The following is a 20004-nucleotide window of genomic DNA, read 5'->3' as shown; positions in this document are numbered from 1 at the left end:
CACACACACACACACACACATATTTCGGCCGAGTAGGATACTAGGCCAAAAGACCCCAGGGTAGTGCCGGATTAACCGTGTTCCGGCTAAAACCTTAACCACTGTTCCAGAGAGGAGGTCTTGCCACTCAATGAACAACTAAAATAAAAAACTAAAAATTTATAAATAACCTTACCTGTTACCGTAAATCAGAAAATGTTTCAGACGTTAGGCCATAAACTAATAAATAATATTAACCATAAATTTCATAACCATAAATTTCAGATACCTGGTTCAATTTCCTCCTCTGTCCTTCTGCTCCTTTTTCTTCATCACCCCAGAAATCAGACAGTGTACTTCTCTCTATTCTTTCTCCCCTCTTAACATTATGTTTACAACGTTTCTTTCATCCAGCCCGAAACCCATTCGCCTCTCGAAATCTCCCCTCTCATTTGCCCATCTCTGGCAGTTAAAAATGTGGGCGGGAGCGTCCGGTACCCCACAAACAGTACAGTCTGCCGAGGCAGATTTGTCTATTCTATTTGTGAAGGTGCCAAAACTACCATGTCCAGTCAGTAACTGCGTCAGGAAGTAGTCTAGTTTCCTGAACTTACATTCCCACCACGGCCTCAGATCAGGAGTAAGCTCCTTCGTCCACCTTGCCTTTCCGCTATCATTCGCCCATTCTCTCTGCCACTCTACTATCGTTCTTTCTCTCTCATTTTCATCTATATTTACATCCATTCTCCTCGCATACACCCTCGCTCGCTCTTTGCACAACAAAACGATCGGTATCACCGCTGCAATGACATATAGAGCCTCATTTGAAACTGTCCTATATGCACTAGACACCCTGAGGAGTACTCGCCTTTGCGAAGTCTCCATCAGCTTAGCGTATTTCGCAGTGTTTAGTACGCTACACCACAAGGGGGCAGCGTAGGTTACAACCGACTGGAAAACTCCATTTAACACCTTTCTTTTGGTGCTACCTGGGCCTCCAATGTTTGACATCACCGTATCAACGCCTCCAGATTTCGATTTGCCTTCTCTATCGTCTTTTGGATGTGTACTCCGAACCTTAGTCCTTCCGACAACCAGTCTCCCAGATACTTAATCGATTTAACCGGTGCAACCTCCACACCTTCCACTATAAAGCAAAGAGAGGATTTTTCCCAGCTCCCTTTGAGAACTAACCCCTCAGTTTTCTGAGGCGCTAGCTGTAGATCGTTCTCTCTGATCCACCTACTAATGCGACGCAGGGCTGTGTTAGCCGCATTAGTCATGTCCGTTTTCTGACTCGCCTTCGCAACCAGTGCGAGATCATCGGCATAAGCTACAAGTGTGCATCCCCTTGGCATCTGTAGCCTCAACACTTTATTCATAGGATGGAACCTATGAATAAATACTTGCACCCTAAGTAGCTAGTAACAATGGCCGACTCTTGTTTCCGGAATGTCAGTGTTGTACGATAAAAATTCTTTTGGTACATAAGTACAATACTTATTTATTTTCGTTGTTATTTACATTTGAATATATTTGGATATAATGACGTGTAACATTGTAAAAGTAAAAAATTATTATATATATATTTGATTAAATTTTTATATAATGACACATTATAAGATATAAACTTCTTACGTAGTTGCGCACATAGACATATAATACTGACGCAAAGCAGTCCCTGTATCTCTTTCCAATTTGCCAAGTTTATCGACCACGTAACCTAAATGACCAATGAGAAGATCAAGTGATCGATAAACCAGGCCCATTATTGGGCCCGGGTCCGGGAACGGGCTGCTATTGAAACGATCAGTCTATCTTGTATTATATGTCCACGGTTGCTCATCACACGCCACTGATGAGAATTTAAGGTTAGAAAATAGTACGACAACAAAAGTATTATAAATATATAATTCTTAACTTCTTACATATTCGTAATAATTACAAATGAAACGTTATCTGAACTTTTGTTGTCTGCTATGTTTTCCCTGTATTATATGCAATACAACCCACCATTTTAAATGTTTTGTGTATAAAACTCTTATTTAATACTTCCAACAACAATGACCTGCATTAAAAATTTAGCGAATTTATTGATTTATCAAAAAGAATACATTAAATTATTGACATAACACATAACGTTATCTGTTTAACATTAAAATACCGGGGATAACTATATTCACGTCATGATACTATAACTAACAAGATAAGTCAACGCGCATGTCCTTGCATCTCTCTCGCACACCTGTGACGTGAACCCGAGACAACTTTAATGATGCCAAGTTAAATGTTCTATCTGTTGCTATCCTGTGTGCTCCAAAACGTAGTGAATGATATTTTTATTTATTCATTGATGTAGTAAAGACTTTGTATATTATATTGTTATATAAATTTTGTGGTGAAAACATTCAGTTTACTGTGTTAATATCACCTAATTTATTTATCGTACGCAACTTCCTCTCGACTACCTGTAGCTAATTATTTGGTTGCCATAATGTATTGTGCAGTGGTGGATTATTTAAACAATTATAATAAAAAAAGTAAAACTTTTTCGAAGTGTCGTTTTTTTGTGTTTCCTATAGTTTATTTTTATGAACGAGAGAGTAATTAGCATAATTTTAACTGGTAGCTCCGACCACTCCATGGGCGTGCTCAAGATTAATTGAAAAATTATTTTGAATAATTGTAAAAAATAAATGAATTATTTCAGTGTTATAAAGTCTTATGTGTATGTAAACAAAAGTGACCTCTTTTATCACACACTATAATAGAACTGACTGGCCTACATTAAAAAGGGTTTTAAAAAATTCACATTTTTTTTAATTTTTAAAAATTACAAAAGAGAAAAAGAGTTTTTAAAACCGTCTAAGGTATGTTAAATAGATGAATAAAAATATTAATATAAAACTTACAGCTACTCGTTACAAATCCAAAACAGATTCAGAAGATGAACTTTCAGAACCAAGATTTATAATAACTGGCTCGATCATTTTATCAGTAATATTGTCCAGCTTCCACATTTTTTCCTCTTCTTTAATAGTGTGATTTACTGCCTTTTCCCAGTTTTCAGGTTTTACATTATTTACGGCCTCCAAAAACAACTGTTTAACATCATGAATTTTAAAAGTGGTATTTTTTCTTGAAACTTCACTCTTTATCTGTGCCCATACCAGTTCAATCGGGTTTAATTCACAATGATATGGTGGGGATCTAAGTATTGTCATTCCACGATTTTTGGCAATTTCATCAATTTCGTATTTTTTAAATTTTTCTTTATGAAGGGCACACAACGAATAAAGTTCCTTTCTTATAGATCCGGGATGGTACGTAATATTTTTTCAACTCAGCCAATTCTGCAAGTCTTTTTTTAACCACTTGGTTGTGGGCAGTCCTTCTATAAGTCTGGAGTGATAACTTGCATTATCCATTACTATTACACAGTTCTTAGGAAGAAGATCTATCATTTGTCCGAACCATTCTTGAAAGACATCAGCGTTCATGTCTTCATGGTAGTCACCGGTACGAGTTGATTCAAAAGTTAATAAACCACCTTCAACAAAACCGTCTGAACTGCCAATGTGTACTATTATCAGCCTGCGTCCCTTTCCTGATGGTGGGTTTAAACCAGTAGATAAGTCATTTACAAAAGCGTGCCTTTAACTTGTAACAGTTTCATCCTGCCAAAATTTATTTGGTGTATGACCCTCGTTGATCCATGTTTCATCAAGATAAAATATTTTTCTTTTTTGGTTTCTCATTTCCTTTATGGTTCTTAGAAAATGTCTTCTCCATATGACAATATCGCTTCTTTCTAATAGAATAGACTTTCTGGGATTCTTTTTCCAGCGGAAGCCTATTTCTTTTAAAAGTTTCCATAACGTACTTCGACTCATTTCTGGGTAATCCTTATCATCTCGAACTGAGACAAGAACTTTATCCAATGTTGGAAATTCTTGTCTAAAGAAGAATTCATGCACTTTCCGTCGAAGTCCTTCTTTAAAATGATATTCTATTTGAAATTTTGGTTTCCCTGGAGCATTACGTGGCATTTGAAAACTACCACATTTCTCTTCTTTAATAACTCTGTAAATCGTAGATTTCCCAACACCTAGTGTACTGCTAACTAACTCAACGGTCTCATCAACACTTTCACATAAACGTTTGTCTGTAAATGATTTAAAACAATTAAATATTAATGTTTTTTCATTAACTGTTAGAGGACCAATTTTTCGGCGTTTACACGGCACTTCCAAATTTTCCATAACACTAGTATACACAATAAACTGCACCTTGCAACTGAAGTACCTACTTTTAGTGAACTGAATTAAGAATTTTGAATACGCCACTTGGACCTTCCTATATACAAAATGGAAAAACCCACTATCACATTTTCTGTGGAATAAGTTTAGAAGGTAATTATCTAGTCAATTACTGTCGTAGATTCCTGGAATTAAAGAATTAAATGTTTGATTGTTGAAACCCTTACTTCGTGGAATGCACTCATTTCAGATAAAATAAAACGTTTTATTTTATCTAAAGAATTAAACTTTATTTTGCAAATAGGCAAAGAATTAAACTTTATTTTGCAAATAGATAAAATAAAACGTTTTATTTTATCTAAAGAATTAAACTTTATTTTGCAAATAGGTAGGTACTTATTAAACTTTTATTGGTTATATATAACCAATAAATAAACATCTTACATTTCTTGCAAATTCATTAGTACCTGTTAACCTCCATCACTCCGACACTGGCAACCTTATTTCGGGATTAGTAACCCTCGCAACTATTGTATTCTATTCTGCTCCAACCTTTATACCTGGTGGTCATACTCAATTTAAAATTGTTTTTCTATATACTTCTGTAAACTTGTTGACAAATATCTGTTTTTCATTGAGTCACCCGTATCAACAGTTTAGGGATTTGCATACATAATTTATTGTTTTATTACTCTCTCATACATAAAAATACACTATAGAGACAAACAAATGCGTAAAGTATGGGTCTTCAAGTGTTTTCAGCGAGACAAATTTAATGTAGAAACCGCGAGAATATGATCAAAACATTTTACAGAAGCTGACTATTGTTTAAAAGAAAAACTATTGAGATTGTCTGGCAAACAATGGAATATTACTACTAATGGTATAATTAATTATGAAATTGTCACTGAAGAGATCTTTTCCTCTCCAAACCCTCCTAGTGGTGATACAGAAATTAAGCCTGAAGATTTAATTTTAAGACTGTCAGATGACCTGACAGTCATCAAGATTTTATTAATTCGAATATAAAAGACCTGGAATGGGATGGATTGGAAAATTTAGCCGGTTTCATTGCATTTAAGTTACAAAAAAAAAGAAATACTTGGATATATTCCGGACGCTAACGATAAATCGTTTACTTGGGTAACAAACCAACACTGGAATTTGTAACTAAATGTAGTGAACTGGAACATATTTTTCGTAGTTATAATGGCGACACATTAAAAATAACAAAAAATTATTTAAAAAACTTAATAGAAGCTGCAAAATATGTACATGTTAGCGAAGATGTAAAATTACTTGTTTTAGATGTAAAATGTATTTTAAAATACGAATTCTAAATAAAAATATTAAAGACAATTACAATATCCGCAAGAGAAAAATCACAAAGATTGTAAAATAAATGTCTAAATGATATTCATAAAGTCTCAAGTATGACCCGCTTTTCCTTTATGGTTCAAATTCTTTACATTTTACCGGCCTTTTATATTTAATTTATGTATTGTAGCAATATTTATTTTGTTTGTAATACACACAATCAAATCGTAGATTCATATATTTCTTTAATTAATTTTACAAATTACTTATTAATTTTTAAACCACGATTTCACAAAAAGTAACTAGTTATGACTTCTTAGTGCAAGATATGGCATCGAGGTATACTTATCGTTAACAGTTTAAGTTTCGAAGTTGTTCATTACAGTAATGGAACAACGTTGCTACATGATGCATCGGTAAAATAAGATACACACAAGTCCCCTGGCTTTGTCTCGCTATGACGTCATGCGCAAAGTCGATTAAAATTAGAACGGCAAGTGAGCATATCTTGTTTGTTATAGTATCATGTATTCACGTTAATCACCTGTCAAATTCACGTCGGACATCGTAGCTAGTAATGTGACGTCAGTTCCTTCGTTTATCAGCTACATGTAAAAATATCAACGTGTTCCATCCTTAATATATATTATATCGTTGGTTCCATTCTTAATATATTATATCGTTGATTTATAAACATTAGAAGTTAGAAAATGAAGAAAAATTCTGATAGACATATTAAAACTCCTTATCCTCCTCCTCCTTATATATATTATATATATCGAAATCATACACACAGAGCCGCATTTAGGTCAATTGACGCCCTAGGCAATTCTCTAGTAGCCGCGCTTCAAACTTAAAACATGTATTAATTTTTGCGAAAAGAAAGTGCAAGCAGAATTTTTTATTTAAATAAGAAAACATTAAAAATGGATTTAAACTACGATGTTTATAAACATATAACAGAAAAATTGTAATTCCAGTTCGATTCCATCATAGATTTCATCCTTGATTTATAAGTCATAATTTATCGCCTTTGTTACGTCACTTTCTATGGACAAAATCGACAACGTGTTAAGACGTTCTTAAGTCATAATTAATCGGAAATTATTTTTAATTCTTAACATTTTCGAAAATGTCCTTTCTGCGGACATGTTGGCAACTGAAATGCACAAATAAATGCGCAAAGCAATGTCAAAATTAGGGAAAATATCTTTCAATCCACTGTTCTTTAAATATTTAGATATGCCAATTGGTGATTTTATTGTGGTGTCCAAATTACCCTTTTAAGTGAATGCATTCATGTATGAATGATGTATCTAGGTCGTCTTTATAAATTTGTATCAGATTTTCAGTTTCTTTAATAATTTCTTAATTGTTTAATTTTGGCAAATCTGTTATAACACGAAAACGTTGATAAATAAGTGAATACGATTCTAGACGTCTATTCAGGTCTCTTATCAGAGTGTCGATTATAATATAGAATGCTGATCACTAGCTGAAAAGTTTAGTTCATCATCGGCCCCTCTCAAATTGAATTTCTCTTTTTCTCTTTCCTATTTTTTTATATGTTTTATTTGGGCACAATTTTTTGGCTTCCTATTTATAAATGGCAAAATTATTTCTGATTGAGGTAAAGTAATTTGAAAGAGCTTCATACCCTTTAACGACAGAACCCAGATCCATTGCAGGACTCTGGACATATTTATTGGATAGGTTCACCATTTCTAAAAGATGTTGCCAAATGACAGCTAATATACCCATTTCAAAAGTGTCAATTTTTTCAAATACAGAAAGTGCTTAAAGTTTCACAGCTGCAGTTTGACAATCGTCGTTAGAGATATTAAAAAGCGTATTTTTTATTTCGCTGAAGCCAGTGTATAACGCTGTAGTTGCTCTTTAAACCAAATCACGTCTTTAGTTTCTGCCTAATGTGTAAAATACATTTACATTAAAGTGTTAAATGGCTCGCCGCGTTTGCGGTGCTACCGGCGCGGCGGCCCAATAATCCCTAAATTTACGACTTCTGTTCTTTTTGAATGAATAGTGTTAAGAGAATGCAATTTGTTTTCTAGAAATGAATGCCCACTTCTATTCCATTGATGGATGTACTTAAATGTTATTCGATTTTAATTTTTATATGCATATTTTTTGTTCAGTATTTTTGCCGCCCTCTCATAATTTGCCGCCCTAGGCAACTACCTGTATTGCCTAATGGATAAAGTGGCCCTACATACACATGGTTACGACTTTTATTTATATTTACACCACTATCTGAAGACTGACTACCTTTTCTTCAATATCAAAATGCCAGAAAGCTAAATGTAGCGACAAATTTCGTACGATTAACCCGTCATTGTTCGCGGATCGGGAAATGACGCGATTGTTCGCCTATAAGCGTTGCGCTCAGTCGCCATTTTCTTCTCATTTAATTATATTTTATTAGGATATTCAATAATTAACGAAACTTAGTCGGTTGCTGGTTTAAAAAAAAATTTATTAGTGATAAATAACATAAACGCATGTACTTTTTATTGATGAAATAATACATATAGAAAAAATTGTATCACACCAAAGTAGCATGACATTAAAAAGGCTAGTTAAATTCAAAATATCGCCCTCTGAGGATGAAGTTGTGCTAACGCTTTTAGACGTCAAAAATATGAACAAAACTCGTCCGCAACGTCAGTTTTGGGTACACCCCTATTTGAAAGAGATGCAAGGGCATAGTAGATTTAATGTATTTAAAGAATTAAAAAATTCTGGGCTTGTGTTGTCATAGATACCTGGAAATTTCTCAATTAATGAGACAAAACGAATATTAAATTCTGACTGTCTTCCATATTTAAATTTTTTAACAAACACACATGCAAAATGCCAGTAGCACATGGCAAAAAGTAGAACAAGCTCTATTTTTAACGACGTGGCTTAGCAAGCTGCATGACGCCACTGTCACTGTCATTTTGGTGTGCGCTGAATCATTCGTTTGCATTGGCTACATTTTAAGTAACATGCTAGACGCGCGCTACTTGCTACTTGCCACTTGTCATGCCAGTTTGGTGGGCGCTCTCCCTAAAAGAAATGTAAACACTTTATTCACTCTCGTAGCATTTATTGTGGCATATTTGACATATTGTAATTATATGTTCACCAAAAATAGGTTTTGAACAATCTGCATACCTTGAAGTGGTTTTTCTATTTTTACTTCGAGGACAGTAAAAACATTTGACTATATCTGTAGTTTCTGCAGTTGCTACTGAAGTTTCAGGAAGACCTGCTTCATAATTACAGGATAACTCTAGTAGGAATCCTGAGAAAGATTAAACCATAAATTACTCCTCTTTTTGTAGCTACAAAAGGAAGACTACTAAACAGCAGCATTTTTGGTTGTGGTAAAAACTGTCTTTCACTATCATACGTTCCCAAGAAAAACAAAAATGTTCTGATGTTATCTACGTTTCATGATGATGACACAATGGATGAAGAAACGGATGAAAACTTTAAGCCGCATTTTATAACCTTCTACAATACGATTAAGGAAGCAGTGGATGTTGTGGACCAGATGAAATGTAATTACTCCGTTTCTCGAATAAGTTGCCGGATGGTCACTTACAGTCTTTTTTATTGCTTAAGCTAGCGGGGACAAATGAGCGAAATCCAATTTAACCTACTTTATATTTTTTCACCCATTTTTCACTAATTTATTACCACCCTAATAATTTTTCACCACCAAACCAACATTAAGGGGAGCGATTCTGCTGGCTTAAGGTTCAAGCTAGCAGAATTCGGAAAAAAAACTTTTTGCCGATGACATATTTTTTTACCCATTTTTCACTAATTTATCACCATCCTAATAAATTTTCACCACCAAACCACCCTTAATGGGAGCGATTCTGCTGGCTTAAGGTTCAAGTTAGCCGAATTCAGAAAAAAAACTTTTTGCCGATGGCATATTTTTTTACCCATTTTTCACGTATTTATTACCACCCTAATAATTTTTCACCACCAAACCACCCTTAAGGAGAGCGATTTTGCTGGTTTACGGTTAAAACTAGTAGAATTTCAAATAAAATATTTATGATATACCTCAGTGCTCTGCTAGGTTTTTATGAATTTATTGCCAGTGTTCTGTCAAGTTTAGACTAAACTTTAATCACCATGATAATTTTTCACCCCTAAGCCAATCTTATTTGGAAACGTTCCCGCTAGCTAAATATTCGAGCCAGCAGAATTAAAAAATATATATTTTTGAAGTACCATAGTGTTTTGATACGTTTTTACAAATTTATTACCACCCTATTAATTTTTCACTTCTTAACTACTCCTTGTGGGAAGTCAATATTAAGCTATTAAGCGGAAGCTCAAATATTAAGCTAGCTAATTCAAATAAAAATATTGAAATACCACATGATTCTGCTCGATTTTTACTCATTTTTCGCCTCTTAACTATCCCGTGGTAGCTTAGGTTAAAATACAAAAAGTAATCATTAAATACCACTGTGTGCTGCAAAGCTTTTCCAATTAATTTACCATCTTCACAATTGTTTACCCCTCTATCAAAAGCCAATAATTCTGCTATGTTGAATTTTGAACTGACAAAATAAAATTATAAAAGGTATTTTCAATAATTTTTTTTTTCGTCCGGTATATATAAAATAAATGCGTAAATAAATGTGCACTGGTGTTTATTATTAAAAATTACTTAAAAACTATTGTATTCAGCATAAAACACATTCAGGGATAGTAGAGAGGCGCCATATTTACAATTTATTGCCATAGTTAAATAATAGTGAGGGCGGTATTAATCTAAAATCCGATTAAGACTGCAGCCCCCACTCCTTGATTGGCGCACTTCGCTCACGTCTATGCATGTACCCAATAAATACAAATCTTTTAATCTTTTAACAATAGGTGCGCAAGATATTTCAACCCCCCTTAGAATTAGGTAATTATTGTAATAGACATAATAAAATTCTTTCAATTTGAATATTTCTTACCTGGTAATTATTCCGTGAAATATAACAATTCCATTGTATTTACTAAAACTCAACTTGATTTCAGTTATTTTATATTCATAAAAGGGACTCACGATTCGATTTCTCTTAGCCATGTACTGACTACTATAATCAGAGTCAATTTTTTAAAACAGTTAAAATGTATAATTTTTGTAATAAAGTATTTCCATATCTTCAATACATAAACATTTAAAAAATAGTTAGCACAGAGTAACATTTCAGAATGTTTTTAATTAGTGTAGTTAGGAAAGAATGACTAGGCTGGTAAAAATATAGTAAAAATCTAGCAGAGCACTTTTGTATTTCCAAAAAGATTTCGCATTTAGCTAGCGTGAATGCGTAGCTTGTTGAATGTTTCCCATTAACTGTGGCTTAGGGTGTCAAAAATTATGAGGGTGGATAAAATTCAGTAAAAACCTTGAGGCAAGCAATTTATACTTTCAGTTACAAGAAGAGTACAATAAAATTGTAAAAATAGATTTTTTATCTCCTTAAATATTAACCCAACAGAATTATTGACTTCTCATAAGGAGTAGTTGAGGGGTGAATAATTACTAGTATGGTAATAAATTCATAAAAACCTAGCAGAGCACTTTGCTATATCATAAATATTATTTTTGGAATTCTACTAGTTTTAACCGCAAGCCAGCAAACTCGCTCCCCTTAAGGGTGGTTTGGTAGTGAAAAATTATTAGGGTGGTAATAAATTAGTGAAAAATGGGTAAAAAAATATACCATCGGCAAAAAGTTTTTTTTTTCTGAATTGTACTAGCTTGAACCTTAAGCCAGCAGAATCGCTCCCATTAAGTTTGGTGTGAAAAATTATTAGGGTGGTTATAAATTAGTGAAAAATTGGTGAAAAAATATTACGTAGGTTAAATTGGATTCCGTTCATTTGTCCCCGCTAGCTTAAGACGTCTTATTTGAAGTCGTAATAATATTGGCAATGTTATTAATGCACGAATTATCAGGTGGGGTCTCATGAGATCTGTATTAATTTCTCTTAGATATTTACGGCGTTCTAATTTAGTATTAATACTGCTATAATAAATTACCTGACTATTTATTCCTGCAATATTCATTAATAAAAAAAGACTGTAAGTGATTATCCGGCAACTTATTCGAGAAACGGAGTAATTACATTTTATCTGGTCCACAACATCCACTGCTCCCTTTATCGTATTGTAGAAAGCTATAAAATGCGGCTTAAAGTTTTCATCCGTTTCTTCATTAATTGTGTCATCATCATGAAACGTAGATAACATCAGAACATTTTTGTTTTTCTTGGGAACGTATGATAGTAAAAGCCAGTTTTTACCATAACCAAAAATGCTGATGTTTAGTAGTCTTCCTTTTGTAGCAACAAAAATAGGAGGAATTTATGGTTTAATCTTTCTCAGGGTTCCTACTAGAGTTATCCTGTAATTATGAAGCAAGTCAGTAGCCAGTGTTATGGACGTAAACCAGTTGTCGCAAGTAATGTTGCATCCAGTATGGGCAATTGGTTCTATCATACGTTTAATCACACTGCTAGGACTATTATCTATCTCAAAGGGACCTTCTAGCTGCTCTCCAGCATATATTTCCAACTTTGCTGTATAAAAAGTTCGCGAATCAACAAGTGCGAAAATTTTTATTTCTTATTTTGCCGGCTTACTGGGTATATATTGACGAAATCTACATTTTCCCCTCGTCAATGCAGCAATACATTCCAACAGTATAGCAAGCCATGCACTTTTCCAAAAACTCGTCGAAAACTTTTCTAATGTGCAAGTTTGTCATGCTTTCGTCGTTCTTCTCTAGACTGGATATCGTCAAAGCGTAGTGCACGAAGGAGGATATAGAATCACATAACTCTCCGAAAACATTCAGGAGCTGTTCCATTTGTAGCCCAAATATCGTCCAGATTTACATGAAAAGCTCTGAAAGTACCATCTAAGTACAACAAACCAAATAGTGCTCTAATTTCATCACTATTGGTACATTTTGCATCCCTTTCACGAGAAAACTGATTGCGCATTTTTACCAAATACGTATTGGTATTTTGCACAATTTCGTTTATCATTTCGTCAGAGAAAAACAATTTCCAGCATTCAATTGGTGTTAACATATTTTTTGCTATATGTTTTACACCTGGTAAACGAGTAACTATGTTCTTCGCTGTGAATGAACAGCACATTTTGTTATACCACCTTTTCCAAGATAAACTGGATCACCTTTACGGCAAACAGAAGCCACATCATTGTCATCAGAATCTGCTGACAATTTGGAGTCTGTATTATGGCGTAAATTTTCACTCTGGTCTATATCTGGTCTGGTCTTCTTCATCTTGTAAGCCAAGTTTGTTTTCATTCCCCTCCGCTTCAATTTCATCTAAGCACGCCAAAAGTTGTCTCTTTTGGGCTGGATCCATACTAAAAATCGCAGGTAGTACAATTATATCTCCGCCGCGCGCCGCTCAACTTATGACCAGACAAGAAATAAATATTTAGTGGTGGGGTATTTATGCTTGCCGGCAATTTTTTTACACGTAAGTGCCTCCTACATACTACCATTAGAGATTACACTGAGTCTGAATACCGGTTGTTTTCTGAATACTTTTGTAGCCTTAAAAATGATTCCATCTGAGCGCTGGGCTTACCACGCGAACAATGACGGGTCAATTAACTTGATAAACCATGTTCTCAAAATATTGCTTATATTTATATATACGCTAATATATAATAAGTGCAAAAGAGAAACTTTTTTTACTACAAGTCACGAATAACAAATTTAAGGAAATGGACTGACTGCGTTGGAATTTACTGTATTTTTTTCGGATTAATAAAGATAGTTATTTATGAGACTATGATGCAGATAATTAAAGATAGTTATTGAAGATAGTAATCGTCAATTTCGCTTGTAAAAAAGAATCCCAATATTTTTTGTGTCCACAAACTTGCAAATAGAAACTTTTACTTCCTCCAAAGTGTCCAAAGAAAGTCCAATATAACTATGATAAAATATAAATTAGGCACATTCTCATGAATCCGTTTTTGTTCATTTTATTTCAGGAAGATGTGAAGAATTTGTCTGCGATCCTATGGAAGAGGCGGCGTTTGCCCAAGCTGCAGATCTCTGTCCTATTGATCGATATGATAATGAACTAAATTGGCGAACGGGCCTAAGGAGAAGAGAGGGTGCCATTAGATGGAAAAGCGCGAGTGGTTGTCACTACAATTGTATTTCTCCAGGCTCTGGAATACGCTTGGTCAAAAACAAAAAATATAGTAGATCGAGTATTCAGTTATGCCAACCAGATAAGTTTGTAAGTATCCGTCTTCTATAATATCTATTCTAGTTTAGAAATCTCTATATCAATAGTGTTAGAATTTCATTCAGTTTATTTGTTATCACTTTGGTTGTTTTGTTTAATAAATTAATTCCTATGTAATTCTTCGGGTCCGATTTGTGTCCCTTTTTTGAAAGAGGTATTAGAATGCTGGATCTCCAGTCTTGTAGTATTCTGTTTTTTTTTTTTTCAATATTTTTTGGATTAGTTTTAATAGTTGTTTGGTCAGGTCTGGTACTCCTTACTTTATTTAGGAGTTCATTCGTTATTCGGTCATCTCCTGGTTATTTTTTATTTTTTAATTTCCTTAATGCTTCCTTTAGCTCTCACGTCGGGATGTTTATTTCTTTGTTTGTCGCCACTTCTGGTGTTGGTGGTTCATTATCGCCACCTTTAGCAAATACAAATCAAAAGTAGTCTGCGCATGTTTCCGTCTGAATGTTCGTTTTTATTGTAAATATATATATATATATAGAAATATAGAGAAATATAGAGAAATTATCTTCGTAAAAAATTCCAAAGATAGGCTTGGTTTTCAAGCCTATAATTTCTAAATCTAGGAACTGCAGATGTCAGGAAATTATAAAGAGCTAATAATTTTTAGATATGAAAAAACAATATTAATCATATTGTAGATTGACCTGATAGATATGCAAATAGAGCCGGGTGGTCCATATAACTTTATTTTAACTACCAGGATTATTTGACTAAATTTTTGTTTTTGAAACCATTGAAAACCAAAACAGAACTTGAAGTGGCTGACCACTTGGTTAATCTTTAAGTAATAAGGGCCGTGAGATTGCCAACTCGGTTATTGTAGAACTAACTACTATGTGGCCTGGTCTGAAAATAGTTCACGGTCGACCAAGAAACTCACAAAGTCAAGGCTCTGTAGAGAGGGCTAATCAAGATGTCCGGGATATGTTGATGACCTGGGTAAACGATAATAATAATACAAAATGGTCCAAAGAGGTGAGATTTATAAAATCTAAGAAAAACAGATCTTGTCATAGAGGAATTGGTAGAAGCCCTTATGAGGCCATGTTTGGCAGCAGACAAACAAATGGTTTAGAAGATGCAGACCTTCCGAAAGATATCCTTGATAAACAGCCAAATAAAAAGACTTGGAACAATTAATAAATAGCATGGAAAACGAACATTATAATGATTACTTAAAAAATGGAGAATAAAGCAACAGTGTAGAACCCTTCCAAGAGAATTTAGAGAATAAGACAAATGTATGAATGAATCTTTAGAAATCCTGGACAATAATAACCTGATTAAAAATAATGAAGATGCACCCAATATACAAGAAGGCAAAGTTGACGGCGATTTCAATGATCAGTTAACACAAAGAAGTAAGAGAATATTCAATTAGAGAGACGAATCACATAAAATGATGAGAGTTTAGGCATCAAAGATGATATGTGAGTCAAATAAAAGATTTGCTCCGTTAAAAAAGGGACTAATGTTTTGATTCGAGTGGCGGATGTTGATAGAGGTCCATTAACTCCAAGAAATGTATTAGCAATTGTTTCTGAAATTAATAATGATGGCTTGTACAAACTCAGTACTGAGAATGGACCAATGGATAGATTATTTTCAAGAAATGAACTCCTTCAAACTGATTCGCAATTCATGTTTGAATGAAATGATATTAGTAGTAAGAAATGCCCATAAGAACTGCAGCAAATATGTCATCCCAAGGTTCTGGTCAAGGTTTTCCCAGATGCAACTGTAAAAGGTTTTGTGGCAACAATAAATGTTCCTGTAAACAAAGGAACAAACAATGTAATTCAAAGTGTCATGGATCGCTGACATGCAAAAATAAAGGAAGAAATTTGGTCCTAAAAATTTTTGTGTTTAAAACTTATTTTTATCTGCATTTTTTGATAAAATTAGAAGTTTCGTTATGTAGGTACTTGTGTTTTTATTTACATCATTTAACATCATTTACATCTTTTATAGCCTTAATTTTTATTAACGTATTTTTATTTACATTTTTTAAATAAAATTAGAAGTTTCGCTTTGTGGGTAGGTACATATTTGTATTGCCCATAACGCGAAAAATCGTCGTGTGTGTCCGACGGTCTTCGTAGTTTCACATAATGGGTCTTCCCATTATATCAACAATGCGTTCTGTGCACGTCAAAAATACCCGAAACGCGATGTGAGAAATAAACGAAATTCACAACGCGTTGTGGGTATAAATTTCGGTCAATGGCCGAATTAAATTTCGGTCAATGGCCGAATTCGGTTATTGAGTACAACAATGATGAAAAATATCTTGTATAATATTTAACATACTTTTACCAATAATAATTACGATGTTTTAAAGGGATGCAGTAGAGTAAAATCTCCGTTTCAACATGCTTCCATGATCTGCACAAAATACAAAGAAAGAGTAAGGAGACTGTCCGGTTTAGGAATGCAGATATCTCCAGCTGTAGGTATGTATCAAACTTAATAATTTTATATATTTTTATTCATTCCAAATTACTAATTTAATAAGAATATAAATCGGAAATTAAATTCAGGATTCAGTCTAAATCCGTGTTTTCAAAACGTTGCAGAATAAACTGACGACAAATAAACTGGCATGTGGATTTATAAATGTATCCACATCAAGCCAATTCGTCTAGACAGAAATCTCTCAGAGCGAACTCATGGCAAGCTCTAATGAAATAAAACCTCCGAGTATAAAAGTAAATATTTGAAAAATTTTGTTTGTTTGTAAATATTTTTCAAATATTTACAAACAAAGGCCGCAGCGATATCTACTAATGAGAATATAAATCAGAAAATCGAATTCAGGATTCAGCCTAAGACGACAAAAATACCTAGGTCAACGAGCTTGCCGTCAGTTCGCTCTGAAGCAAGCAAGCAATTTGATTAAACCCAGCCTGTGAGAAATGTTCACCCCTAAGAATTACGTTCGGGTGTAACAATTCATTGGAGCGAGGTGTGTTAACTCGAGTAAAAACAGGAGTCACCCCACCGCGCTCCAATGCTCCAGACCATCCCTTTCCCCCCTATAGCACTCTGATGCGCGATAGGGGCACAACTATCAGCCAAATGCTCTTCACGTGGAGGTCCTGGGTAATAGAACCCCAACATGGTTTCCTAACCGATTGCAAAACTCAGGACAGCGCATTGTCGCTATGATCCTGGTTCGCTCTGAGAATGCCAAGAGGCATAAATATGCATAAAATATCAGCAAATGGTGGTACGCTGTAACGAAATCAAACCTAAACCGTCTATTTTATATTGTTACGAACATGCACTCGACGTAGTCTATTTAACGGTTGCATCTCGAGACGAGGATGATCTGTCCTTCTAGAAGCGACCGGCACTATCGACCGCGGGAGAGTTCGACCCGTCAAACAAACGAATTAGAGGTGGACTACTCCAGAATATTCTAGTAGATAATAACTTGTATATAATATAAGCAGACCTTTTAGGAGTTAAAGATAGTTGATAAGATATAATCGTGCTGTAAACGTATAAAATAATATATAAACGTATAAATTTAATAATAATAAATTTATACTAATTTAATCATTCAAACCAAGTCTTCATTAAGTTCGTTATGGAAAGCAAATTCTAAATGATTTATTATGTTTGTATTTGAAAAAGTAGTTGATTAAATAATTTCATTTTGATGATAAATAAAATTCTGTGTACTAAAGATGACATTTATTTGAAACCGATATCGACTGTCGACATACACATAAGCGGTGTTAACTTCACCTCTATCTATGTTTATATTTTATAGAGGATCCTGATAGATCATGTCGAGTAGCTTGCCAAGATGCTTTGATCTCCCATAGATTCTATTTGGTAAACGGAGAAGATGGATGGTTTCCATTTGGAACTGACTGCTCAAAGGGGATGCCAGTAAATAAGAAAGCTTACTGCGTCAGCGGTAAATGCTTGGTAAGAATCTGTATAAGTGTTTTATTACTGTACATAATCTACAAGTTGTATACGCGCGTACACGTATACAACTCACAGCTTAAAAGATGCAGTCGCTACTCAATAAAACTAGCTGATGTCACTGGCTTCTAGTCTTCTAAAGCCTTCTGAAATATTATAAGCTATTTTTAGGTTTTCAAATATACCATACTTAACAACAAAACAAATTTTGGTTTCGTCAATCTAAATCTTCGCATTTCAACTTTCGTGATTTATTATCAGATGTCGCTATAGCGTCCATATTGAAGCCATTTTATTGTTGCTTCTTTTAACGGAAAATATTTGTTTTCACGTTTATAGCTTCTGTACCAATCGCTCTGTCTTTTCTTTTAACAACAATAGTATCATGCCATACTTACACAAGTTGTAAGATGTAACAAGGATAAGATGAAGCATTACACAACTTATTAATTTGAAATTTGCTAAGTAGGCGTTGCATTAAATTCGTATTGCAGTTATTTTTGTGTTTAATTTGACATTTTAAAGTATTTAATCAGCAAATAACAAAATTATTTAAGAATGGGTCGCCAAACTACGATTAGTGAAAGAAATTTAATTATTATTCATCATAAAAATGGATATAGCCAAAGAGACTTGTCCAAAGTGGTAAATAAATGTTTATTAACAGTTCAGTTCACTATTAAACGTTACCAAAATGAAGATAGATTTGAAAATATATCAAGGATAGCTATAAATAAGATTTTTATCGAACGGAAGGAAAGATGGATTGTTAGAGAAATAGAAAATAATCCTAAAAACAGTGCACCAAAATTGAGAGATAGGGTGGAAAGATAGTTTGGAAAGAATAATCTGGTCTAACTACTAACTAACTACTCTACTAACTAGTGGTCTAACTACTCTCGAAGAAACAAACCTTTTATTAGCCAAAGAAGTAGGCGAATTAAATTGGTATTCGCCAGGGAGCATATTAACAAAGATTTTGAACCTTTGGAATTCAGTCATATTTGCTGATGAAACCAAAATAAACTTGTTTGGGTCCGATGAAAAAATATCGGTGTGGAAAAAGCCGAATGAAGAACTGAAATTAAAAAAATATGAAATCTATGGTAAAGCACGGTGGAGGTGGAGTGATGATGTCGTCTGCAGGAGAAGGTAACATGCATTTTATTTAGGGGATTTGAACCAATCGATGTATTTGGATATACTAAAGCAGCATCTCGCCGCTAGCACTCAAAAATTATGTATCAATAACAATTAATGGTTTTATCAGGACAACGATCCAAAACACACGTCATATCAGGTTCGTACCAGGTTGCTTTAAAATTGCCGAAATGTAACCAGATTTGACTGTTATTGAAAATTTGTGGTTGACATAAAAAACATTATATATATATATATATATATATATATATATATATATATATATATATATATATATATATATATATACGGTATATATATATATATATATATATATATATATATATATATATACGGTATATATATATATATATATATATATATATATATATATATATTATTGTGATATTTAAAGTCTTGGTGCGCCAAGCAATAATTAGCTAATTAATTTTTTTGATTAATTAAAATTATCTAGATGATATGATTATGACTCTATCACAATTTTTAATTCTTTTATCTCAGGGTTACATTCGTGCTTCAATATCTATGCTATTACATGTGAAAGGTAAGGTCCGGAGAATACCGGAATAATAAAAAACACATATGATCTAATACTATATAGTGAAATAAAAATAATGAAATAATTCACACTCAAAAGTTTTCAATAAACAAATCTCATATAATGATTCTCAAAAATTTTGTTCTACATACGAGAACAATCAAATTAAATATTACAAACAATATTAATTGAAATCTCAAAATTCCGAACTATTCTAACTCTCCTAATCAAAATATTTATATCCTTTCTAAATTAAGTGTAAAAATTGTGTTATCAATAAAAGAAAAAAACTGCAGAAAACAAAAAATCTCTCTCTGATGATGAGTGGTCCAAATCCTTGTTCCTTATAGACTGTATTATCTCCTCTCAACCGCTCCCTATGTAATCAGCAATCTTACACCGATTGTTGCAAGTATATCGTCCTTAATGATCTCCTTCAAAAGCACAAATCATTCAAATTATGATAGCCTT

The 20004-nt window shown here is 33.6% G+C and overlaps 1 protein-coding gene across 2 annotated transcripts in view; it reads left to right on the top strand.

The window, feature by feature from the left end:
• stl (ADAMTS metallopeptidase stall) overlaps positions 1 to 20004 on the top strand; it is a 251760-nt gene that overhangs the window by 195430 nt on the left and 36326 nt on the right. For both annotated transcript variants that reach the window (XM_072537889.1, XM_072537891.1), the window contains 3 exons: positions 13621 to 13874; positions 16237 to 16348; positions 17674 to 17834. In XM_072537889.1, the coding sequence (XP_072393990.1) occupies positions 13621 to 13874; positions 16237 to 16348; positions 17674 to 17834 (527 nt within the window). The remainder of the gene's footprint in view (positions 1 to 13620; positions 13875 to 16236; positions 16349 to 17673; positions 17835 to 20004) is intronic.

The sequence above is a fragment of the Diabrotica undecimpunctata genome, chromosome 7 (assembly GCF_040954645.1).
Source record: "Diabrotica undecimpunctata isolate CICGRU chromosome 7, icDiaUnde3, whole genome shotgun sequence".
In the NCBI taxonomy this organism is placed as follows: domain Eukaryota; kingdom Metazoa; phylum Arthropoda; class Insecta; order Coleoptera; family Chrysomelidae; genus Diabrotica; species Diabrotica undecimpunctata.
The sequence above is the reverse complement of the archived record's forward strand: the minus strand, read 5'-3'. Positions and strand labels throughout refer to the sequence as shown.